The sequence below is a fragment of the Agelaius phoeniceus genome, chromosome 9 (genome assembly GCF_051311805.1).
Source record: "Agelaius phoeniceus isolate bAgePho1 chromosome 9, bAgePho1.hap1, whole genome shotgun sequence".
Taxonomy (NCBI): domain Eukaryota; kingdom Metazoa; phylum Chordata; class Aves; order Passeriformes; family Icteridae; genus Agelaius; species Agelaius phoeniceus.
In genome coordinates this window covers 11,949,403-11,970,578 of record NC_135273.1, presented here as the reverse complement: position 1 = coordinate 11,970,578, position 21,176 = coordinate 11,949,403, and the positions used below count along the sequence as shown (strand labels likewise).

Sequence of the window (21,176 nt, the reverse complement as noted above, 5' to 3'; positions counted from 1 at the left end):
GTGCAGAGCATACGGTATGTGGCACTGCACATCCCTGCTGTGCTGGATCCTGGCTCTGTGCTTGGGTGGCTTCAGCTGTGACAAAACACTTTGCACTTGTAGGTAATCCAGTGCAATATTTATAGCTGCTTTTGGAATGGTACAAAGAATACATGGGTTGGGTTTTTTTTAAAGAGCATGTACTTCAAAAAGGTACCTAAAACAAATAAAAGATGATTTCCTGGGAGTCTTACAAATAAGCTTTACTCTTTGAACAAATGGTGGAAGTGTAATACCTTGTTTCCTGATGCACATTTGTTTTGCTAAGCTCAAAACTTGGTAATCTCAGTGCAGAGTAAATTATTATATAAAACAGTGGAATAGTGAAAAAATTTCAGTGCATAAAGGTCAGCATGAAAGCAAGTAGGCATAGAGGCACAATATGAAACTGAGTGGGTGGGCTTCACTGGCAGAATAAAGATAGAAGTAAACACTTTGAAAATAAAATTGGAGCTACATAGTTACAGTAAAATGCAGGAGCTTGTAAGCCACAAGGCTAATGATGTGGTAAATAAACAAAATTTAGTGAGGGGAAAAAATAGAAGAATGATAGTTGGACATTAAATACATGTTTGCTTTCCAAGATTAGAAACGTGATTTCTCTAGCAAAGAGATCTTTGTCAGACCAAACTACAAATTTTAGAGAAATAAATTCTTGATGTACAAATTCCCATACTTACCTACTTGGCACACAGAAGCTTGTAAATGGAATGTTTACAGGATTTACAAAGAATTGCATTATATAATATATTTGTTGGTACCATTGCTGTAGGGATTAATTGCAATAATAATTTGAAGTATGTGAATAAGTGGTGTATATATAAATGTTGTGGTACAAGGTATACTTTGAGGTTTCCTCTTTTATCAGCAATTATATGCTGATTTTTAAATTACTCTACAGAAGAATAAAAAATAACACACTAATTCCAATCTTATTGACTGTTGAGATTCTGAGAAGAAATGCTTCTTAGCTCTCAGACAGTAGATTATAATTTATAATATTTAAAGTTCAAATTAAAGAAAAAAAAACTACATAAGGAAGAGTGGGGTATCAGTCTTGGACGTGATTTCCTCTTTAATGCTCTTCTCATTCTCTTTGTCTCCCCTCTTTCTCCTTTGTTTATGTTCTTTCTGTCCTTCATAGCAGCATAGTTTGTGCTCACAAATAATTGTAGTATATTTTTGTTTCAAAAGGAAACTCAGAACTGGGGATGGACTTGTTCTGGTATTATTACATTCTGGGATAAAGGCCTTGAAGTATTGTAGGCATGAATGAAAAAAAAGGAAAATTAATGTAAACATCTGAATGTAATAATTTTATTTGGCTTTTCAGAGCATTTTTCTGTATTTTCATCTTGTCTGAAACAATATAGGAGATAGCATCAGCTACTGGAAAATCATTTAGCTCTTGGACTTTTCAGTCAGAGAGATTATAGTATAGGAGTAGAGCTTAATAACTGAGAAATGAGTTTGCAGGGATTATGTAAATCACATTACAAGGAGTAGGTTTAAGCTGACTGTATCATTATGTTTTATAAGTTTTATTATGCTATTTTATAGTTGGATTAAAACTTTTGTTTGAGGGTCTCGAGGCATTTCTCAAATAATTTGTTGAGAAGTACAGCCCTACTTTTAGCTGGGTAAGAGTACCAGTATTTTGCAGGTTAGTAAAATAACTTGATGAGGCCAAATATTCTGAAACTCTGATCTCCCAAAAATGCTCCCTTAATCAATGATTCAGCTCAGTGGAACTATTAATTTCTAATCTCTATATTTTTTTTATTTATTTATATACAGATCCTGATTGAATTTTGTGCAGGAGGAGCAGTAGATGCAGTAATGTTGGGTAAATAAGTTATTTCAACTAATAATAATAATAATAATAATAATCCTAATACCTTAAAGTGATAATATATACTGTAAGACTTATTTCATATGTGTATTGTTTTGATATGCAAATATTTTTGTAAAAGATCTGGTCTTTAGCATCTCTATGTAACACACAAAAGAACCAGTCTCTAAATGATGTAGTTTTTTCACAGTTCAGATAGGTAGGTATACATAATTCATAATGAGAAGGGGGTTGGATTCAAGGAATAAAATCTTTACTGGAAGGAGCAAATATTCTAAGAGAGAATTTTTTCCTCACATGTGATGCTTAGAATCTGTCAGATTAATTAGTTTCCCCATATGTTCCTATAGGGTTTGCTATGAACATGTAACATAAAATGCAAAAATGTTGTGATTATTTCTGTCTCTCTCTTGTAGAGCTTGAAAGGCCGTTAACAGAGCCACAGATCAAAGTGGTGTGCAGGCAGACACTGGAAGCACTGAACTACTTGCATGAGAATAAGATCATCCACAGAGATCTAAAAGCTGGCAATATTCTTTTCACATTAGATGGAGACATTAAACTAGGTAAGCACGTTGCAAATAAAACTCTTTCCTGGAACTTGGCATGGTCTTTTAATTGTATTTTCCTTAAGCTGTAGTTTGTCAAGGTTCAATATTTACCTACTGAAGTACCAATCTAACAATGCGAGGTTTTTCAGAAGCAAGTGGTTTGGTGCTATCAAGGAAGAAAAAACAAAACAAAAAAACTTGAGCAAATGTCCTGACTATACTTATGACATCTTTCATACTTCAAAATCAGCACAAGAAGTCACCATAGATCTTGCTGATGCTTAGTCTAAAGTTCCAGATTTACCTACTTACCTTCACTGTGATAGCATCAGAACTTCCCTTTGAAGTTACTAGTTTGGAAAGGGAACATTCTTCACAGCCAGCAAAAAGCAGTACCTTGTACTGTTGTCTCTTCCTTTGAGAGAGATGTAATAATCTGAATCATCCAGCTTAGTTTTTCCATTCCTTTTTCAATTGTTTGTTGCACGAAATTAAGACAGAACAGTCTGGAACAAAATACAGCTTACTGTTGTTGATTTCTGGGTTTTTTTAAATGTAAGTTTAAGCAGTCATCCACTTTTTTAGTCCGATGAGGATTCCTCCATGCAGAACTGACAAAGGGCTGCTGGTGGTGAATAGCATCCTTTCATTCAGCCAGGAAAGGGCAGGAATTATCTGGATCCACTTTGTTTCAGGGGAAAATGTGTATAAGCTGTCAGCCTTTGCAGTGCCTCTACCCGTGGCATAGTTCCATGACATCCCTGCCCACGCTCAGGTTTCAAAGCCTTCCCTCTGCATGGGATCAGTTTGATCAGTTGTATTTCTTTGGATGCACAGAGGGCAGAGGTAAGGAAAATCAGAATACTGCCACAGGGAACCAGGGCTCTAAATTTGCAGCCTTGATACAGACTTTCCTTTTAAATGTAAGCAAGATGTGTCCAAATTCAGGAATATATCTCCTGCCTAACTCATATTGATCACATCTCAGCAAGGTACTGTGCACCTTCTCTATTAGAAACTGAGAATATTTAAGAACCTGCTTTGCTGTATTGATCAGTTCAGTGTGATTGTGCTTTTCCATGGATGCCTTCTGTACAAGATTATTCCTTGTACACACAGTCCTTGCATCTGGCTTTCTTAGTCTGCAGAGTACATGTAACTTTATTGGTGCAGCTTTTCTTTGGAGCCAGAACATTTAGTGATGCACTTGGGGTCATAGGCCTGATGTGTAAATGTAATGGAACCACTGTCTTAGTTTCTTGGCACTGCTGTAAAAGAAACCACGGATCACAGCAGGAGTCTCATGGTCAGAGAGAATAATTTGTTTCAGTTCATCTCCTCACATGACCTGGCTTCTCCTCATACAGACTTGGAACTACTTTAAGATTTTGTCAAGCTTAGCTGGTATACATCACCTTGCAGGCTGTCAAGATACTACTTAACAGTTTAGACCACAGGAGATTTCTTTCTCACGTGCATTTGGTGATGCATTCAGGTTTGCTAATTAAGATTTCTAAAAAAAGACTTGATGTAATTATGAAAAATGTACAGCATAGTTTATAAGAAGCATTTTACTCCTTATAAACTACTTGTATTTGGATTGTTACACAAAGAAATGTATAATTCCTTTTTTTACAGATGTGTGAATGGCAAGTAAATTTCTTTTATTGAACCAATAGATTTTAGTCCTGTTTTTTTTCCCAGAGCAAAATTAGACTTCTCACGTATTGAGCCCATCAAGTGATTTTGTACAGATTACAGATGGCAACATATGGCTCTTTGTCCCTTTGCTTTAATCTCTAGATCTTCATTAACAAAATTATGTCTGTTGTAAGCATATAATACTTATTTAAATGTCTTTTTTTAAGAGTGAGAGATATAGTGTTTTATAGATAACTAATTGCAAAGAGGTAAAATGGTTTTTGGATAGATATTAATGAAAAGTACACATGCAAGCTTTCAAGTATTTTTTATAAAATCAAAAATCATGTGGAAAGAAACCTGTAAGATGAAGAGGAAATGTAACTTTGTGAAAATTTGAGTCCTGAAATTTAAAATGGAATGAGTTATTGAATTAATGAGACGGTGCCATGTTTGATGAATACAGACTTCATAGGCTAAAGAAATGAATTTGTACTTAAAGAAATATGTAATGCACTTTTTCCTGTAGTAAATACATATTTTGCTTCTGTCCCATACAGCCCAACAGTAGCCTTATGGTTTGGGGTTTTTTTTAAGAAATGTAGAATATGTTTTATTTAAGATCTTTCATTATAAATGCTATAAAACCTTGTCACTCAGCTGTCAGAGCACAAATATTTTTACCTCACTTTGAATTTTTAATACTGAATGTGTGCTCTGGAATATACACCATTTTAAATGACAATTGTAAATAAAAAGAAATATAGTATGCTTTCCACCACCCTATTAATAGTGTTTTACTGTTTGCTTTAAGCGGATTTTGGAGTATCAGCTAAAAACACTAGAACAATACAAAGAAGAGACTCCTTTATTGGCACACCATATTGGTAAGTGCACTCTTTTGCTGACTTTTTTGTATTAACTAGTATCTTAATGTTACTTTCAATTTGATATTACAAGCTTGATGGGTACTGTGTAAATCTACTGATGGTGGAATGTGCTTCTAGCAATGCTTCAGTGAACATCTGTGTTTAGAACTGTTCTCAGAACACATCAAAAAGCATTTTCTCATCTGGAACTTTGTTGCTCTCTTTGCAGGATGGCTCCAGAAGTAGTTATGTGTGAGACCTCTAAAGACAGACCATATGATTACAAGGCTGATATCTGGTCTCTTGGCATTACTTTAATAGAAATGGCTCAAATAGAGCCACCTCACCATGAACTGAATCCCATGCGAGTGCTGCTGAAAATCGCAAAATCTGACCCGCCAACATTGGCACAGCCTTCAAAATGGTTTGTGTTGTACTGACAGCTTTCCCACCCCAGTGTAAGGCAATCCAAGTCATTTGTTTGCTAAATTTGATGAGCACAGCCCTGTTGAAGTTCGTGGTGTAGCTTTATGCATTAAGGCACACCCATACAATCCCAATATATGTTTGTACATGTGTGTATACATATATGTGTCTTTTGACACAATTTGAACTTTTTTTTGGTCATAGTTCTGTATAGAAGCTTTTATACAGAAGTATTTTACATGCTTTGCTTTAAAACATATGTTAAATAGCTTTTTTACAAATGTAGTAACAGATCTGAAGGCCATCTAACGGTGAAAGCAAACTAAAGCATTTTTATACTAAGAAAGTGTTTTTAAAAGCCATTATCTATTTGGTCAATTTAATATCTTCACATGATTCAGTTACATCTGATATAGCAGATGAAATGTATTAATAGTCCAGAGCAAAAAGTAAATTCTTCTGATAATGGACAAACCTTTTAAAGGTTGTCTTTGTGATGTTTTGGTCTTGGCATTCCTGTATTCCCTTTGTGTTTTCCTGAGTCAATAGCAGGACTTGGAGTTGCAGTGTAGATTAATGTGAACCTAAAGAGTATTTCAGTTTATATGCTGGTCAGATGTTAAGACAGAAGAACAACCACTGCCTCTTTGTTTGTTGCATAGGTCATCAGATTTTAAAGATTTTCTGAAGAAATGTTTGGAAAAGAATGTAGATGCAAGGTGGAGTGCAAGTCAACTTCTACAGGTAGGAAGAGTTAATTGTTCAGAACTGTTGCTTAAAGGCAAGCATATTTGGTATTTTTGTTAAAGCAGAGCAGTATTATAGTAACTACTTAAATATTTTCAAATTAGGTATTTGTCCACAATCTCTTTTTTAAATTGATCCTTATTTGGTGAAATTTGATCAGATGATACTAAGCACACATCAGGTTATTAGTTGAACATATTTTGCTGTAATATAACCAATGACTTTGTGTAAGTAACTATACTTTGATGCTTACAATGGACAAAGGAGTTGTTTAGGTCTGTGGCCAGTTGCTGACAGGTGTTTTAAAAGCTTTAGTGCTCAGCCCTCCCCTGTAATGCTGTCAGTGCAGAAGAGCTGAACAGGAATAGATGTGACCAGGTACATTTGATTGTGTTTAACGTCAGCACCCATTTGCTTTATCCACAATCCATCTGGCATATGCTGAATAGATTTAAGTAGCAGGGCCAAGCAGAGAAAGAAGATTCAGACGGTAGGAGAGGAACAGGTACCTGCTTGTTCCTAAAGAAAAAGGTAGAATTCTAGTTCATATTAGGAGAAGTTGTTGTAAAGGCAAAGCACATTTTTTTCTAGAAAGTATATTTTCTAGATAAAGCTTGTCAAGAAGTAATTTAACTGTGGAACGGAAATGAAACCTAATTCCAAGAAAAGTAACCTTTTTAGAAATCTTTCTACTTCTATTCTTTGGATTGTGAAAAAGGTCAGTATAAATTAATCATTTGTATTTTTAGCAAGTTTGTTAGACTACTTATTTTGTATATTTGAACACAAATGTTTTGATTTTAAGACTTCTGCTGAAAAAACACATTGGAACAGTGTTAATTGTGAATCTTCAAATGTGAGGCAACCAAAGTAACACTTCTTTGAAGTTATATTTCTTTCAGATTATGATTTTCCCACTGTATACTATGAAGCCACCACCTAATATTGTGCTTATTTTTTTGCTTTCACAAGCATCCATTTGTTACTGTTACTTCAAATAAACCAATAAGAGAATTGATTGCAGAAGCTAAGGCAGAAGTTACAGAAGAAGTTGAAGATGGTAAAGATGAGGATGAAGAAGAAGAAACAGAAAATTCTCTGGTCAGTTCAAAATTTACTTTTTTTAATATGCTGTGGCAAATTTCCCATGGAGAATTCAGTTTCAATTGTATTAGCCCAACTTTGACATCAAATAATATAATAATAATACTCTAAACTTATTGCAAAATAGGTAGCCAGCCATTTAAAAAGTAGCATGTTTGAACTCCTTAAAAACTACTAATAAATAATAGCTAATAAAGACTAGCATCTTAGATTTTTTACATGTATATGTGCTATTTTAAAAATGGGATCCTGATTTTTATGTAAATGTTTTTAAGTCATGATGACTGGGTGAATGAGGAAATGTGTGTTTGTATTCCATGAAGTGTTTAAAAGATTAGGAAGAGTATTTGACTATTATGCTGTAAACTAAGTTTGTGATTTTACAGTGTGGCTATCAAAGATAAGGAAAAACGCACATGTTTTATAATGAATGTAGTTCTAAAGATGCTTTAAGAATCTTAGAGCGTGAGTGTGGTTGCTCAGAGGGAAAACTGTCATGTCCAGGGAGTGGTGCAGGTAGCAGAGTGCCCAGGCTGTGTCTGCTCCCTGTGCCTCCCAGAGCTGCTGTCCTGCACTGCTGCAGGAGCCGAGAGCTCGAGCAGGCGCCTCCATTCCCCCCTTACCCATCTGCACGTTCCTCACGGCCCCTGGCCTTCTTACTGCCCTCCCAGTGCACCCCACGGGCTCCAAACGTGATCCCCAGCAGCTCCCCTCCCCTGGATGAGCTGCTGAGCCATCCATCCAGGAGGGCTGGAGTGAAGTCCACCCTGGGACTCTGTCAAGTATCTCACAAGCGGCATTGCAGCAATGTGTGAGGTAGAGCCCTTCACGTTATTTCCTTGGGGTAGTTTTAAACACTCCTGGGAGATCAACACTAAACTTCTTGAACAATTACACAAAGAAATATTTTAAATGCAATTTTGACTTAAAAGGAATTGTTTTCTGTATGCTTGGGAAAATTTAAGGTAGGAAATGTACAATCTAACCTGTGCTTGCTGCAACAGCTAGCCTAGGATGTTCCCTATGGCAAATCAAAGGCCTAATCTGCAAATTACAGGGTTCTAGCAGTAGATACAGACAGACAGATATCACAATCACTTTGAAGAGTGAAAGGGCAATTGTGGTTAAAATGATGCTTTATTACTATATTCTTTTGTATGTCTCTATGGAATCTGATAACATTTATTCATATTCTGGCAGTGGCAGTTTCTAGAGTGAGGTAACTGTTTCTGTTCTAGTTCTGTACTGCCACTTAATCAGATCTGCTGGAGGTTTTCACCATTTTAATGGGGTTTCAACATGATTAAAACCAGATGAAAAGTTTTCAGGCATTTTTAGCCAAGAACACAAAGTAAAGCAGAAGAACCTAATACTGCATTTTATCAGTGCTGCACTAACTAAAGCTACAGTTGCTTCATTGCCCAGCTGGTACAAAATAAAAGCTTTCAAATCCAGCTGTAGCTGAGACTGTTGAGGAGCTGAACTGATTAAAAAAAGGAATGTGAAAAGAAAAAGACCCTTAAAGAGTAGCTGATGACCATGATCCCTTTCCCTTGATCACAGTGAAACTTTCTGTTCAGAGCCTGTCTGCAGTTCATGCACTTGTTCTGTGATAGTCCAAGGGAAGGATTCTTATGTTTTCTAACTCATATAACTGCATGTGAATACAATATTGATCTCTGCTCACATATTCTCCCATAAAACTGTGCTTTGATTAAGTTACAAAATGACTGAATACTTTTCTTGCTTTAATTTTTTAGCAGTTACCTGCAGAGAAACGTGCATCCTCTGATCTTAGTATTGCCAGCTCTGAAGAGGATAAACTTTCACAGAATGCTTCTGTCCTGGAATCTCTCTCTGAGAAAACAGAAAGTAATGCCATTGAGGACAAAACAACTGGAGATGAATCTGAGGACATTAAATTTAGGAAAACAGCTGATAACATACACGATACTCCCATTAGCGATGTGAAAGTGCAGAATGGTTCTTTGCCAACTGGCGAAGATGAGCAAGGCAAAATGGTGCCAGCAGACAAGAATACAGAAAGCCTGGAAAAAATGCATGAGGATACAGAACCCCAGAAAGGAGGTAAAGAACTTGATGTGGAAATAAAGAATGAACCTAACTTAATAATAGAGAAAGAAGATTCCATGGCAGATGAACAGATAGAAGATGACAAACTGAAAGTAGTACCTGTAACTGAAGATAGGGTAGAAACTGAAGAAGGCATTTCTAAGGAAACTGGTGAAAAAGAAGAGAAGGGAATGGATCTCTTGGATGGTGAGGAAGAAAAGGTCCCTGCAGAAAATAGAGATACAGAGCAAAAGGAAGATAAAGATGAAGCTCAGAAAGAGGCAGTAATAGATACCACTACAGAAGCTCTGCCTAATGCTACAGTTAAAGTGTCTGATGAAGAAAAGGATCTAATAAAGCATGGAATTGACAACATTAAGGAGATAGGTGCTATTGCTGAAACACCCATCAGTGATGGGGATAAAATACCTGAGCTGGAGGATAAGCCAGTGGAAAGTCAGGCTAAGCAGGTCCATGAGATAATCAGCTCTGAAGAAACTCTATCAGAAAACCAAGATACAGTGGTTGAAGTAGACAAGAAACTGGCAGAAAGTGAAAATGAGGGTATCAGTAATATAAACAGCACAGAGGAAACACAAATCAAAGACTCTGGAAAAGATATCGTAGACCAGAAGGCATTACAGACTAAACCTGAGGATATTCCTGATAAACTGGTGGATAAACTGACTGGTATGGACCAAAATTCAGGAGAGCGTGGACCTGAGAATATACAGGAAACCAACATCCAGGTAGACAAAGAACATCCAGCAGTTACCTCAGATGAAATCATCAAGAATAAGCTTGAAGACACTGTCAGTGAACAAGCTGAGGACTCTGAAGTCACTCCAGTCCCCAGTATTAGTATTAGCACTGAAGAAAATGAGAAGGTCAAAACAGATAATCAAAGCAATACTGAGACTTTACAGCAACTGGAATCGGAGAATTTGAAGGAAAATGATGCAGATTCAGGCACTGGTTCTACAGCTGATAACAGCAGCATTGATTTGAACTTGTCCATTTCTAGTTTCCTTAGTAAAAACAAAGAGACAGGATCAATATCTTTACAGGTAAGTGCAAGGATATATTTTTTTAATATAAAATCTCATGTGAGTGTAACCCTGAAATTATCTCCAAGTGTTACCTTTGCTACAAAGAAAAATATTGAGGGAGAAACCAGTATGGCACATATATACAAAGCTTTGTAGAAACCAAAGTATTTTAAATTGCACCATACAACAATGTCTGGATTATATGCAGTTATGCTAATTAGTTTCTTGCTGTATTGTGTAATAGTATAACCCATAAAAGGAAGTGTAATAATACTACACATGAAGATTTGTGAATGGCTGTAGGGCAGAGCTGATACTCAAGAAGACCAGCTAAATGCACAGAATTCTTGTTCAATGGGAAAATCTCTTGAGTATCTAATCTTATACTGAATTCCTGCCGCTCCCATATTCTGTCTCTCTGTTTGGGACACCCAAGGCAGACATTCTGCTGGATTTTTTTATTCCAGTCAGTGTTCTCCTGTAGTTGCACTGTGTCCATGCAGTTATGTCACTATGCATGAGCGTACTCAGAGGAAGCAAATTCCAGATTATGAACTTTATTTGTAGTCTTTGTATTAAAATGAATATAGCCATATTGGGGTAGTAACTGTGTAACGTGGGCTTGAGTGGGGGAAAAACAAACGTAGAAAGACAACCAAACAAAAGAATCATAGACTGGCATAGCTGTGCTAAACACAAGGGTGTTTGCAGTTGCCCTGACACAATTGAGATGGTGCATGTTCAGCTGGGGTCCCTCTCTTCTTGCAATGAAACAACAGCAGCTCTGACAACTGAGACTTCTCTAGTTGTCAGCAAGATCATGATATGATTTTGGCTAATATATATCAATAAAAAAAATAAATTCATTTGTTTATGTCCAAAGCAGGAGGAAGCAGGTGAGTAAATTGTTATCCAGTTTCAGAACTGGTTTTAAGAATTAAATACCTGTTGGTGGCTGGGGAAATCATGATCAAAAGCAAACAATAAATGTAGCTGTCTCAGCTCTTGAAAATAAAACTGCATCAGTTCTCTTCAGTTTCTGGCTTAATTTTTTTTCTTCTGGTACTTAGGATAATTAATAATTCCAATTTTCCTTTCCTAACTAGAAAGTTTCAGTTTATTGGAATTTTTCAAATTCTCATTCATTAGTGAGGCACCTGGTAAATGAGAAGGGCTCTTGATTACTGTATAGAAGACATTTCCAGAAGTATTTGATATAATTCAGTATTAAGAAAAAAAGGGAAAAAAGAATATAACCTAAATAAATACATAACAACTCACCAATGCTTAATTTAGGAAACTAGAAGGCAGAAGAAAACGTTAAAGAAAACTCGGAAGTTTGTTGTTGATGGAGTAGAAGTGAGCGTAACCACATCAAAAATAGTTACTGAAAATGATTCAAAAAGTGAAGAAATGCGATTTCTACGGTAAGTGTTTCTAAAAGTAAAATTTTCAAGAGGTTAGCAGCTGATATTTTCTTTTCTTTGAATAAAACAAGGGGGCTAATGATCTTATTTCACTCATATTTGGGGATAATTTACTTTTTTTTTTTGTAGAAGTGAATATAAAGTGTTTCTTATTAAGACAATCAGTTCAAAATAGTTTTACTGGGCCCAAGTTGTTAATGGTTCTTTTCATCTCTTGTCATTTTGCATTTCTTTTTGTTTTCCCATCAGTATTAAGTGTTCTTTGTCCTTATTAGACGTCAAGAGCTCAGAGAGCTGAGACTTCTTCAGAAAGAGGAGCAGAGAGCCCAACAGCAGCTCAGCAATAAGCTTCTGCAGCAGCGAGAGCAGATGTTCAGGCGTTTTGAACAGGAAATGACAGTGAGTTTCTGCATTTTGGTGCTCTTAAAATATGACATCTTGATGGAGGAGGCAGAATAGTGCTAAGAGCAATCAAGTGTTTCCTGCCATGATGGCTCTAGCTTAGCCTATATTCTTAAATAAAAGGCAATATTTGCCATTGTGGGGTGCCCAGCTTGTGTGGGGGCTTGCTGCCACAACAATCCATCATGGCCATTCCTTGCTGCAGCACTTCATTTAACAGGACTTAGCTTTCTCAAAAAAGGTACCAAATAATTTTTACAGAGTAAAAAGCGACAGTATGATCAGGAGATAGAGAACCTGGAAAAGCAGCAGAAGCAGACGATCGAGCGGCTGGAGCAGGAGCACACAAATCGCTTACGGGATGAAGCAAAGCGCATCAAGGCTGAGCAGGAGAAGGAGTTGTCCAAATTCCAGAATGTGCTGAAAAACAAAAAAAAAGAGGTAAGAGACGATGCTAATATAGAAAATAAGGAGTATAAGCATAGCAAACAGTTGAGATTAGGTCTCCCAGAAGCCTTGTCAAACCTGTGCTATACTGAGTTTTGGAAGTGTCACTACCAGTCAGAATTGTGTCTCTTATTTAACTGCCTAAAGTGAAATACAAACAGCTGACAGGAAGCTTGAGGTATTGATTTAATCTAGAAAACATCATCAAGTTAAAAGATTTTGTTTTTCACAGAATATTTAATAAAATATTTCCTCTCAAATACTAAATCAAGAAAAAGTATTTTCATAAAGATTATGAAAAAATCCCAGCTATAGCTACTTAGTAAATACTTAACAAATTAGAATTTAAAAGATAGTAATTTCAGTTTTGTTTTGTTTTTGGTTTTTTGTTAGATTTTTTTATTGAATGTGTGCTGTAATTTTTTAGAATTTCTTAAGATGAAGTGACAGCAATAATATGAATTTGGTTTGTTAACTCAAAAAGGAAAGCCAGGAGGGAGAAGTCTGGATAACCTAAAATCTTTTACAGTTAATTTCATAAATGCCATACAGTTAAGGCAAAAAGACTGACACTGACAACTGGTGCAATTAATTTACTTGTATTGGATTATGAAAAGGTGATATGTTCCCATATGGATTTTGCATCTTAAAAGCTGTTTTATTTCATTTTTGGTTCAATTGCATAGTGCCCATTTTTATATAAATGGCTCTAGTGTTTGCTCCAATAGTTACTAGACTCAGACATTTCTTTAGAAAGCTGAACTGTCAGTGCTTTTGCGTAGAATGATCCTGTAGCACAAATGTGCATTGAAATATAAGTTGTATTTAGTTTGAACTGTATGCCCATATGTAAATAACAATTTTTCTTCTTTTGCGGTACCTCTTGCATTTGGAGTCTCTCTCTGTTCACTGGTGATTGGGTTCTATGGGGGAAATTCGGAGAATTTTACATATTGCTCTGAGCTAAAAGCAGTTCTTTCATGGACATAGGAATAGCATGTGGTGATTTGGACTCTGTTTTCTGATGATGCTTCCACTATTAAACAAACAGGCATTTGTCTCTGGGTGCATACTTTTGTGTTTAAAGCTTAAAAAGGCAATGTACAGTTTGAAGGAAAATGCAGCTGCTGCTCTAAAACTATCCCTGTTATATTGGAGTGTACAATGCTACATTTTTGTAATTCTGGAAAACAAAACTCATCAGCAAATTAACAGATTAAGTCACTTGATTTAGCCAGGTTATATTTAGAATCTTTCTGCTAATCTTGTCTAATTCACGGTGTACTGAAACACGTTCCATCCCAGCATACGTGTCACAAAAAGTTTCTTGAAAACATTCTTATTTATTGGTGGGTTTCGCTTTAAATTCTTCAGAGCCAAGCACAACCAAATAATGTTTTGTTTGCTTGCATGATTATTTTGAAGACATAAACTGTGTAGATGTCATTTATGGTCAGAGACACTAATAATGGCATCTTGTAAATTCAGGTTAGAGACAGTGGTAGAAATAACTGTGTTTCAATGGAAGTTATTTTAAGCTTCCAACCATTTTTTACAGTTTTATGTGATGTAACATACTCTGTAGTCCTTTTGCCATAGTGATTCAAGAAAATACCACTTTTGCAGGTGGTGGTTTTCTTAACTATTGACTCTTCTGGCAGCTGCATGGAAGCACAAGCGAGGCACTGCCGTTTCTGAGGGCACTGGGCAGCATTTGCATGCAAAAAGCGCTGGCACATCCCTCCTCTCTGCACTGCTGGCATGCATAAAGCACCTATTGTTCTTTCTCTGTTCATTAAGCTCTTTCACTAAACTAACATCCCTGCCACTGAAGCAATGCATGCTTCCCACTACCTCTAGTGCTTGACCTGCATGTCCCTATGTTCACAGTAGTGCTTGCTGTGGAGACAAAGTGTTCTTTTCGCCACCTTCTGCATGCTTATATACACTGTAGGTTTTATGTGAAGTGGAGAAAGCACCAAAAGAGCTGAGAAAAGAGCTCATGAAACGCAAGAAAGAGGAGCTTGCACAAAGCCAGCATGCTCAGGTAACAATGGCAGCTTCAAGCTACTAAAATACAAAAGGCAGCAGTATTCACACAGCTTGATGATTTCACCTCTTGTTGTTGTTGAGTGAATATGGAACTTAACTCAAACTAACCCTACAAACTGCTCTCTTTCTTCAAGTACTCCCATGTCACATCTTAGACTTAACTGGGTAGAAATGTAGGAGCAGCGGTTGCCAGGTTTGTACTGTCAAGTGTAGGATTTTGTGTGCTCTACTGATAAAGAATGGTATTTTTCTACAGCACGTTTATTTACAGTGCTTTTACGAGTGGTAAGTACTCCATTGGTCCTTCAAATTTTAAAGTCAGGAGGAAGTTTTGAACTACACAAATGCAGAGGAGGAAAATATACCTAATGTGTAAGCATGAGACATCTTGTTTATAGGAGCAGAACAGATTAGGTAAAATGTTATTTAAATGTCAAAGTGTAGGTGTATAGAAACTTTACAAAACATCATCTGTGATTTCATGCCTTCAGACTTGCTGCTTTTCTATGACCCAGCTAGAAAGAGGGCTAGTATTTCAGAAAAATACTGTCTTTGTGATGGCTACAGCTTGTACAGAGTGAATTTGAACCATAGCAGAGCAGGTATGGATTGAGTAACCTAAAGATTAAATGTTTATGTGAGTGACCTAGTAGAAAATAATAGCAACTTTATTCCATTATGTGTTTAATTTAAGAGGGGATTTCCCAGGATAAAAGGTGATTGAGTTGCAGCACTTTCCCCATACCAAAGATATCTGTCTTTAAACTTTTTAAGGAAACAAAAATCTAATTTTTCACAGTGTTTGCAGAGACATGGTTAATTTCCTTTGCTGCTTTCAATTTGTTGAAGAGAGGTGAAAGAAGATTTTAAGTGTGAAATATCCTTACTTGGAATGACAAGTGTTAAACAAGGTGCAGCTGCTTAGTTTTAGAATATCTAGAACTTCTATCAGCATCTACTTGTGTGATTAGCCTTGACATTTCAAATGTTTCTTACTAACATACAGCAGATCTCATTTCTTCCCTTTTTTAAGACTAGAAATACGTATCACTATATTATGACACAGAATTACATTGTGTCCCACAGGGTGTTGCTCAGGTTATGATTCAGTCTTTTCAGTTGTCTTCATGTACGCTTTTCAACGCACAAATGCAGGATGTAAGTCTTAAAATGCAACACAGTGCAAGTTTATCTTCCTAATTTTCCAGATGTGTGTTTTCTCTTCTCTTTCTGCTCATATGTGCTGATCAATGTCACTGCTGTCTCCAAACTGGTTAGCACCAATTTAGGTAATTGTGCACTATCCATTGTCAAAAGTTCCAAAAGACAGTAGTTACTCAGTCTGAGCAAGACACTGAGGGTTCACACATGCAACATGATACTTGTTCAGCACATGTGAGAAACATTGTGTGACTTGTATTCTGTGTGTGCAGTGAAACCATGTATTTTAAAGATGTTTGAGTTTCTTTTAAGATACTGGGCATAACCAAGTGGTACTTTGAAAAAGGTTGGCTGCCTTGCACTGTCTGCATTTAAACCACCCAACACATACTTTAGTAAAGTCAGTGACGTTTATTTTATGCGATACTTGAGTAGATGTGAGAAGTGGAAAGGCCAGTGTATTTCCTGAGATTGCCTAGTTTATCTTACAGCACTAGCAGGTATAAAATCTCATAAGAGTTACTCTGTAGAAAGCAGCAATATTTAAATGATTAAATGTGTAAAGCTCAAGCATAATCACTTTTTGACCATGACCATGTTCTACACTAGAACAGCTTTCCCCCACTCCCTCCAAATCAAATATCTTCCAGCAGATTAAACACTGTGTTAATTATGTGTCTGCACCCTCAGAATATTCAACTTGTAGTAGTCTTTTTAACCTTTTCAGGTATAAAGGGAAAAACCAGGATTTTTTGTCCCTCTATAAATTCAGTTAGGTGTGTCTGACTTGATTTACAGACATCACCTTCCAGGTTTTTTTATACCCTGAGGTCTGTTACTGTCAGCTTAATTCACCTCTGGTTTTATGTTACCTGTCTCAGTAAGAGACATGAAAGCCTCATCTATGAATAACTTTATGTGAGGATGAAAACCAGGATTTTTCTGGTCAAAATAAAAAGTACTTTTAATGAACATTTAATTCCATTTGTTATGGACTTGAGCAGCCCACCTTGGCTCTGACATTGTCCTTTCTTTTGGCCTTGATATCATGCTAGAATCATCTGATTCAATTTCTTGTTTTAAGGCAGGTGTGAGTGTGTGTGTGTGTATGTATGTGCATGCTTGCATGCTCATAGCTGTGGTTTTTAATGGTTGCAAAGAAGAAAGGCAGCAGTAGGTCTTGGGGCATGGGAGGGGGACTCAATGCTGTCTGCTTTTCATGAGGGGATGTAACAGTGATGCCCCTGGATAATGGGAAGATGCAGGTGATAAATCCCTTTGTGAGGAGCCAGCTCAGCTCAGGTGTGAGCAGGTTACGCCCCTGCAGAACCATGGGGTGTCTGCACAGTGGTCCTGCAGAACTCCCAGCCTCAACAGCCCTACCCTAAGGCCAAGATAAACCACACAGATCTGAAACTCAACTGTGTAAATAAATAGGCTTTAGCTAATCACCCAAAGCAGAATAACCATACATACCTTTATTTTCTTACCTACATGAATAATTAACCCTTTTTAGAATGAGATCAGCATTAGATTGAGTATTGTCTTTGCTAGCTCTGAACCTGCAACTTGTGAGGAGAGACAAGAGATGGAATGAGTTGCAGATGACTGGCTAAATTGTTACCTTTGGTCTTATTTCTGTATTATTTAAACATGAATATGCTCTCACCTACACTGTACACAGAAAGTACAAAAGATGGATAATTTGATAGCCAAAGCTCAAAGTTTGAGCACCCTAGCTCAAACTTTCATAGATGTATTTGTTTTCATATATAGCTAATGCTGAGAGGACTGGGAGTTTAACATGTAATGTGGTTAGAAGAACCCAATTTAATTTACTTCTATTGGTTTTTACCAGGAGCAGGAGTTTGTGCAGAAACAACAACAAGAACTGGATGCATCTCTGAAGAAAATAATTCAGCAGCAGAAGACAGAACTGGCCACTATTGAACGAGATTGCCTCAACAACAAACAGCAGCTCATGAGAGGTATCCAGCACTCCCTTGGAAACAGGCACTGGTGTTTAGTAAAACAATGGTCTTTCTTCACTTTATGAAATAAAAAACCTTCATGTCTAATCTAGAACTGTAACAAAAACATTTGCTATGAAACAGCATTGTTTTTAAAATGCACTTATAGGCCACTTCTGAACTAGACCAGGAGGTTGGGAAGTATGGGATGGGATTGCAATTCCTGAACCAACCTTTCTCTTTCTTCCAGCCCGTGAAGCTGCATTCTGGGAGCTGGAGGAGCGGCACCTACAGGAGAAACACCAGCTCCTCAAGCAGCAGCTCAAAGACCAGTACTTCATGCAGAGGCACCAGTTGCTTAAGAGGCATGAAAAAGTTAGTGTTGACTTTGACATTTTCTCTTGTGTATTTTAATATCAACTTTTTTATCAAGTAGTCTTAGGATCTTTCCTGGTGTTTGCACAGGCAAGACCCAGACAAGTATTTTGAAGATATTATGTGCTCTGTTGAAATTTAAAAAATCTTACTCACCGTAGTAATATATAGAAGTATAAATTATGGTATTTTCCCCTTTGATTCTTAAAAAAAAAAAACCACCAACCAACCACAACATCAATTTTTTACTATAAAAAATACCAAATTCTGCTTATCCACCAAAACCAATTTTGATTTGTGTTTAAACAAATCTGTTCAGAAGTAAATAATCCTGGAATTGAATGAGCAGAATGAACTGGATTAGCTTCTGGGCAAGTAGCTGACAACTGTCTCTTTATAGCTAAATCCTTATTTTCCACAAGGCATTTTGGTTTTTGTAGAATACACAAAAGCAAATAGTGCAATTTCTGAATCTGTAAACCAGGAGGGAGTTGTTTGAGGATCTCTTGGTGATCAGAGCATGAGCAGCCTCCACTGAAGGCTTGTTCTGTCCACTCTGGTTTATCCCATGTGGGCTGTTGCTTTCCCCAGCTTTTTTAAGCAAACTGCCCCTCCACAGCTGTAGCCCAGAAGTTCAGTTACATGAAAAGCAGTTTCTCCTTTTGAATAAGAGGCTTTGTAAAAGGCAGTACAGGAGCTGAGTAAGCACTGGTAAAATATATGCGTATTTACATTTATTAGAGAATTTTCTTTGGTTTGGGCAAGATCCAGAGCTCTCTGCAAGAAGCCCCTCCTCCCCACTGTTACTCCTGGGGCTGGGAATGGTTTCTGCTGAGAGGCACTGAGTCACAGAAGAGACTTATTAATGAAAAGAGATGCACACTGTATAACATCACAGCTACTGTGTAATATTTCCACATGGTTAACGTTTCAGGAAACAGAACAAATGCAGAGGTATAATCAACGCCTTATAGAGGAGTTAAAGAACAAGCAAACTCAGGAAAGAGCCAGACTGCCTAAAATCCAGCGAAGTGAAGCAAAGACTCGGATGGCCATGTTTAAGAAAAGTTTAAGAATCAATTCATTTGCCTCTCCAGACCAAGATCGTGAAAAAATTAAGCAGGTAATTAATAAATTAATATTTAATAGTTTTAATAGTGTAAATGCTGAATGTGATATAAATGTGAGGATGAAATAGAGTGCACTCTCACGAGTTCTCAGATGGTACCAAACTGGGCTGATGCACTGGATGGGGTCAGAGGAAATCATCCTTCCCTGCTGCTCTGGTGAGCCTCTGCTGGGTCCAGCATGGGCTTGCCAGTAAAGTCAGACACAGATTTATTGGAGTGAGTCATGCAAAGGGCCTTGAAGATGGCTGAGAGACTCAAGTGTCTTGTTACACAAGGAGCCACCTGGGGTACCTGGGATGCTGCAGCCTGGAGGAGCATAGGCTCAGCAGGGTCTTATCCATGAGTATAAGTACCCAACAGAGGGAGCAAAGAAGGTGGAGCCAGACTTTTCCCAGTGGTGCCCAGTGACAGGGTGAGAGGCAGCAGTCACAACTGAAATAAAGAAAATCCAACTTCAACATGAGAAAACATTTTTGTAGTGGGAAGATGGTCAAACGCTGGAGCAGGTTGTCCAGAGAGCTTGTAGAAATGCTCGGAAAACAGGACACAGTCCTACACAGCTTCCTCCTGGTGACCCTGCTTTGAGTAGGGAGGTTGATCTTTGCAGGTCCCTTCCAACCTCAACTGTTCTGTGATTCTGTGAAACATTTTTAAGGGTGCTTGATTTTCTCTGAGCTTTTGAACTAAAGCTGTAGGTATTCACTCATTCTTTAAAAGGGAATGCTGTGCAGAGGTTGAGAGGTTTGCTTTCTAATGCACCACAGTTGCAAATCATGGTTTCATATGGTGAGCACTGGAAGGATGACAAATGTGGAAAATATGGTCTCCTGTAGCTGTTTAACACCGGTCTAAACCAATGCTTGCAGCTGGACTGCTGTGTCACAGCTTCAGAGGGAGGTAATTTCAGGAATCTGGAAGTGAAGTGTGCTGCGTTTTAAGGAAAAATCATAGTGCAGACAGAGAAATGGAATTAAAACTGTAAGGAACTTCCTTTGTAGGAATTTAAAAAAGAAAAAATAGAGAAAATTACTGCTTAAATCTTGTAGAATTGTTCTTCTCAGTATGTGTTCATTCTATTAGATGCAGTTCTTTGACTCATGCAAACTGTTTTATTCAGAGGCACAATATAAATAATCTCTTATTTTTAATTTTAGTTTGCTGTTCAAGAAGAAAAGAGGCAGAAGAATGAGAGACTAGCCCAGCATCAGAAACACGAAAACCAAATGCGGGACCTTCAGTTGCAGTGTGAAGCAAACATCAGGGAACTGCATCAGTTACAGGTTAAAAATACATGATATTAAATGTCCATTCAGTGAGAAGACTTACGTTAATACCAGATGCAGGCAAAGCAGAAACACCTTTCCTTAATTTTTACTGTATAGTTTTTTTCAACTTTGTTTTCAAAGGCCTGCAGTGCACTGCTTTGCCAGATTCATATGTTTCCATCAATTAATAAGGAATCATTTTAAATGGAGAAGAGCATGAACCAGAAGCAGATGATCACTTCTGGAATCCCTGTCAAGTTCCCAGAGCTATTTTCTGTAGGCAGCATTTCCTTCTAACCTGATTTTGCTGGAGTTTCATTAATCAGAACAGAGGTAGGCAGCACCAGGCATTACCCACAAGAAGTTTGCAGCAATACAGGAATACATTCATTAATACAGGAATGAGGAGGTTTTTACCGAGTGCTGCCATTTGCGTGTGAGCTTCTGGAAGGTACTTAGAAGGAATTCTCTTCTTGTGATAAGGAGCTCTGATTTGTCTCTTTTGGTATGCATTTTGTAAAAGTTTCTGCTGTATACCAGAGGCCAGATCTCCTTTTCTGTTAAATCAGCTTTTCCCAGTTTCAGGGGCACAAGGC

At 37.3% G+C, this 21,176-nt stretch overlaps 1 protein-coding gene across 3 annotated transcripts in view; it reads left to right on the top strand.

The window, feature by feature from the left end:
- The window catches only part of SLK (STE20 like kinase), a 49,608-nt gene that overhangs the window by 21,720 nt on the left and 6,712 nt on the right, over nucleotides 1-21,176 (top strand). The window contains exons 3-17 of one of the 3 annotated variants that reach the window (XM_077182915.1): nucleotides 1,837-1,885; nucleotides 2,308-2,457; nucleotides 4,898-4,970; nucleotides 5,182-5,376; nucleotides 6,041-6,122; nucleotides 7,098-7,226; nucleotides 8,993-10,369; nucleotides 11,648-11,778; nucleotides 12,054-12,177; nucleotides 12,442-12,621; nucleotides 15,766-15,837; nucleotides 17,699-17,828; nucleotides 18,061-18,185; nucleotides 19,120-19,308; nucleotides 20,470-20,595. In XM_077182915.1, the coding sequence (XP_077039030.1) occupies nucleotides 1,837-1,885; nucleotides 2,308-2,457; nucleotides 4,898-4,970; nucleotides 5,182-5,376; nucleotides 6,041-6,122; nucleotides 7,098-7,226; nucleotides 8,993-10,369; nucleotides 11,648-11,778; nucleotides 12,054-12,177; nucleotides 12,442-12,621; nucleotides 15,766-15,837; nucleotides 17,699-17,828; nucleotides 18,061-18,185; nucleotides 19,120-19,308; nucleotides 20,470-20,595 (3,132 nt within the window). Of the gene's footprint in view, nucleotides 1-1,836; nucleotides 1,886-2,307; nucleotides 2,458-4,897; nucleotides 4,971-5,181; nucleotides 5,377-6,040; nucleotides 6,123-7,097; nucleotides 7,227-8,989; nucleotides 10,370-11,647; nucleotides 11,779-12,053; nucleotides 12,178-12,441; nucleotides 12,622-15,765; nucleotides 15,838-17,698; nucleotides 17,829-18,060; nucleotides 18,186-19,119; nucleotides 19,309-20,469; nucleotides 20,596-21,176 lie in introns of all 3 variants that reach the window. The other 2 variants (XM_077182914.1, XM_054637232.2) reach the window with 2 other exon arrangements.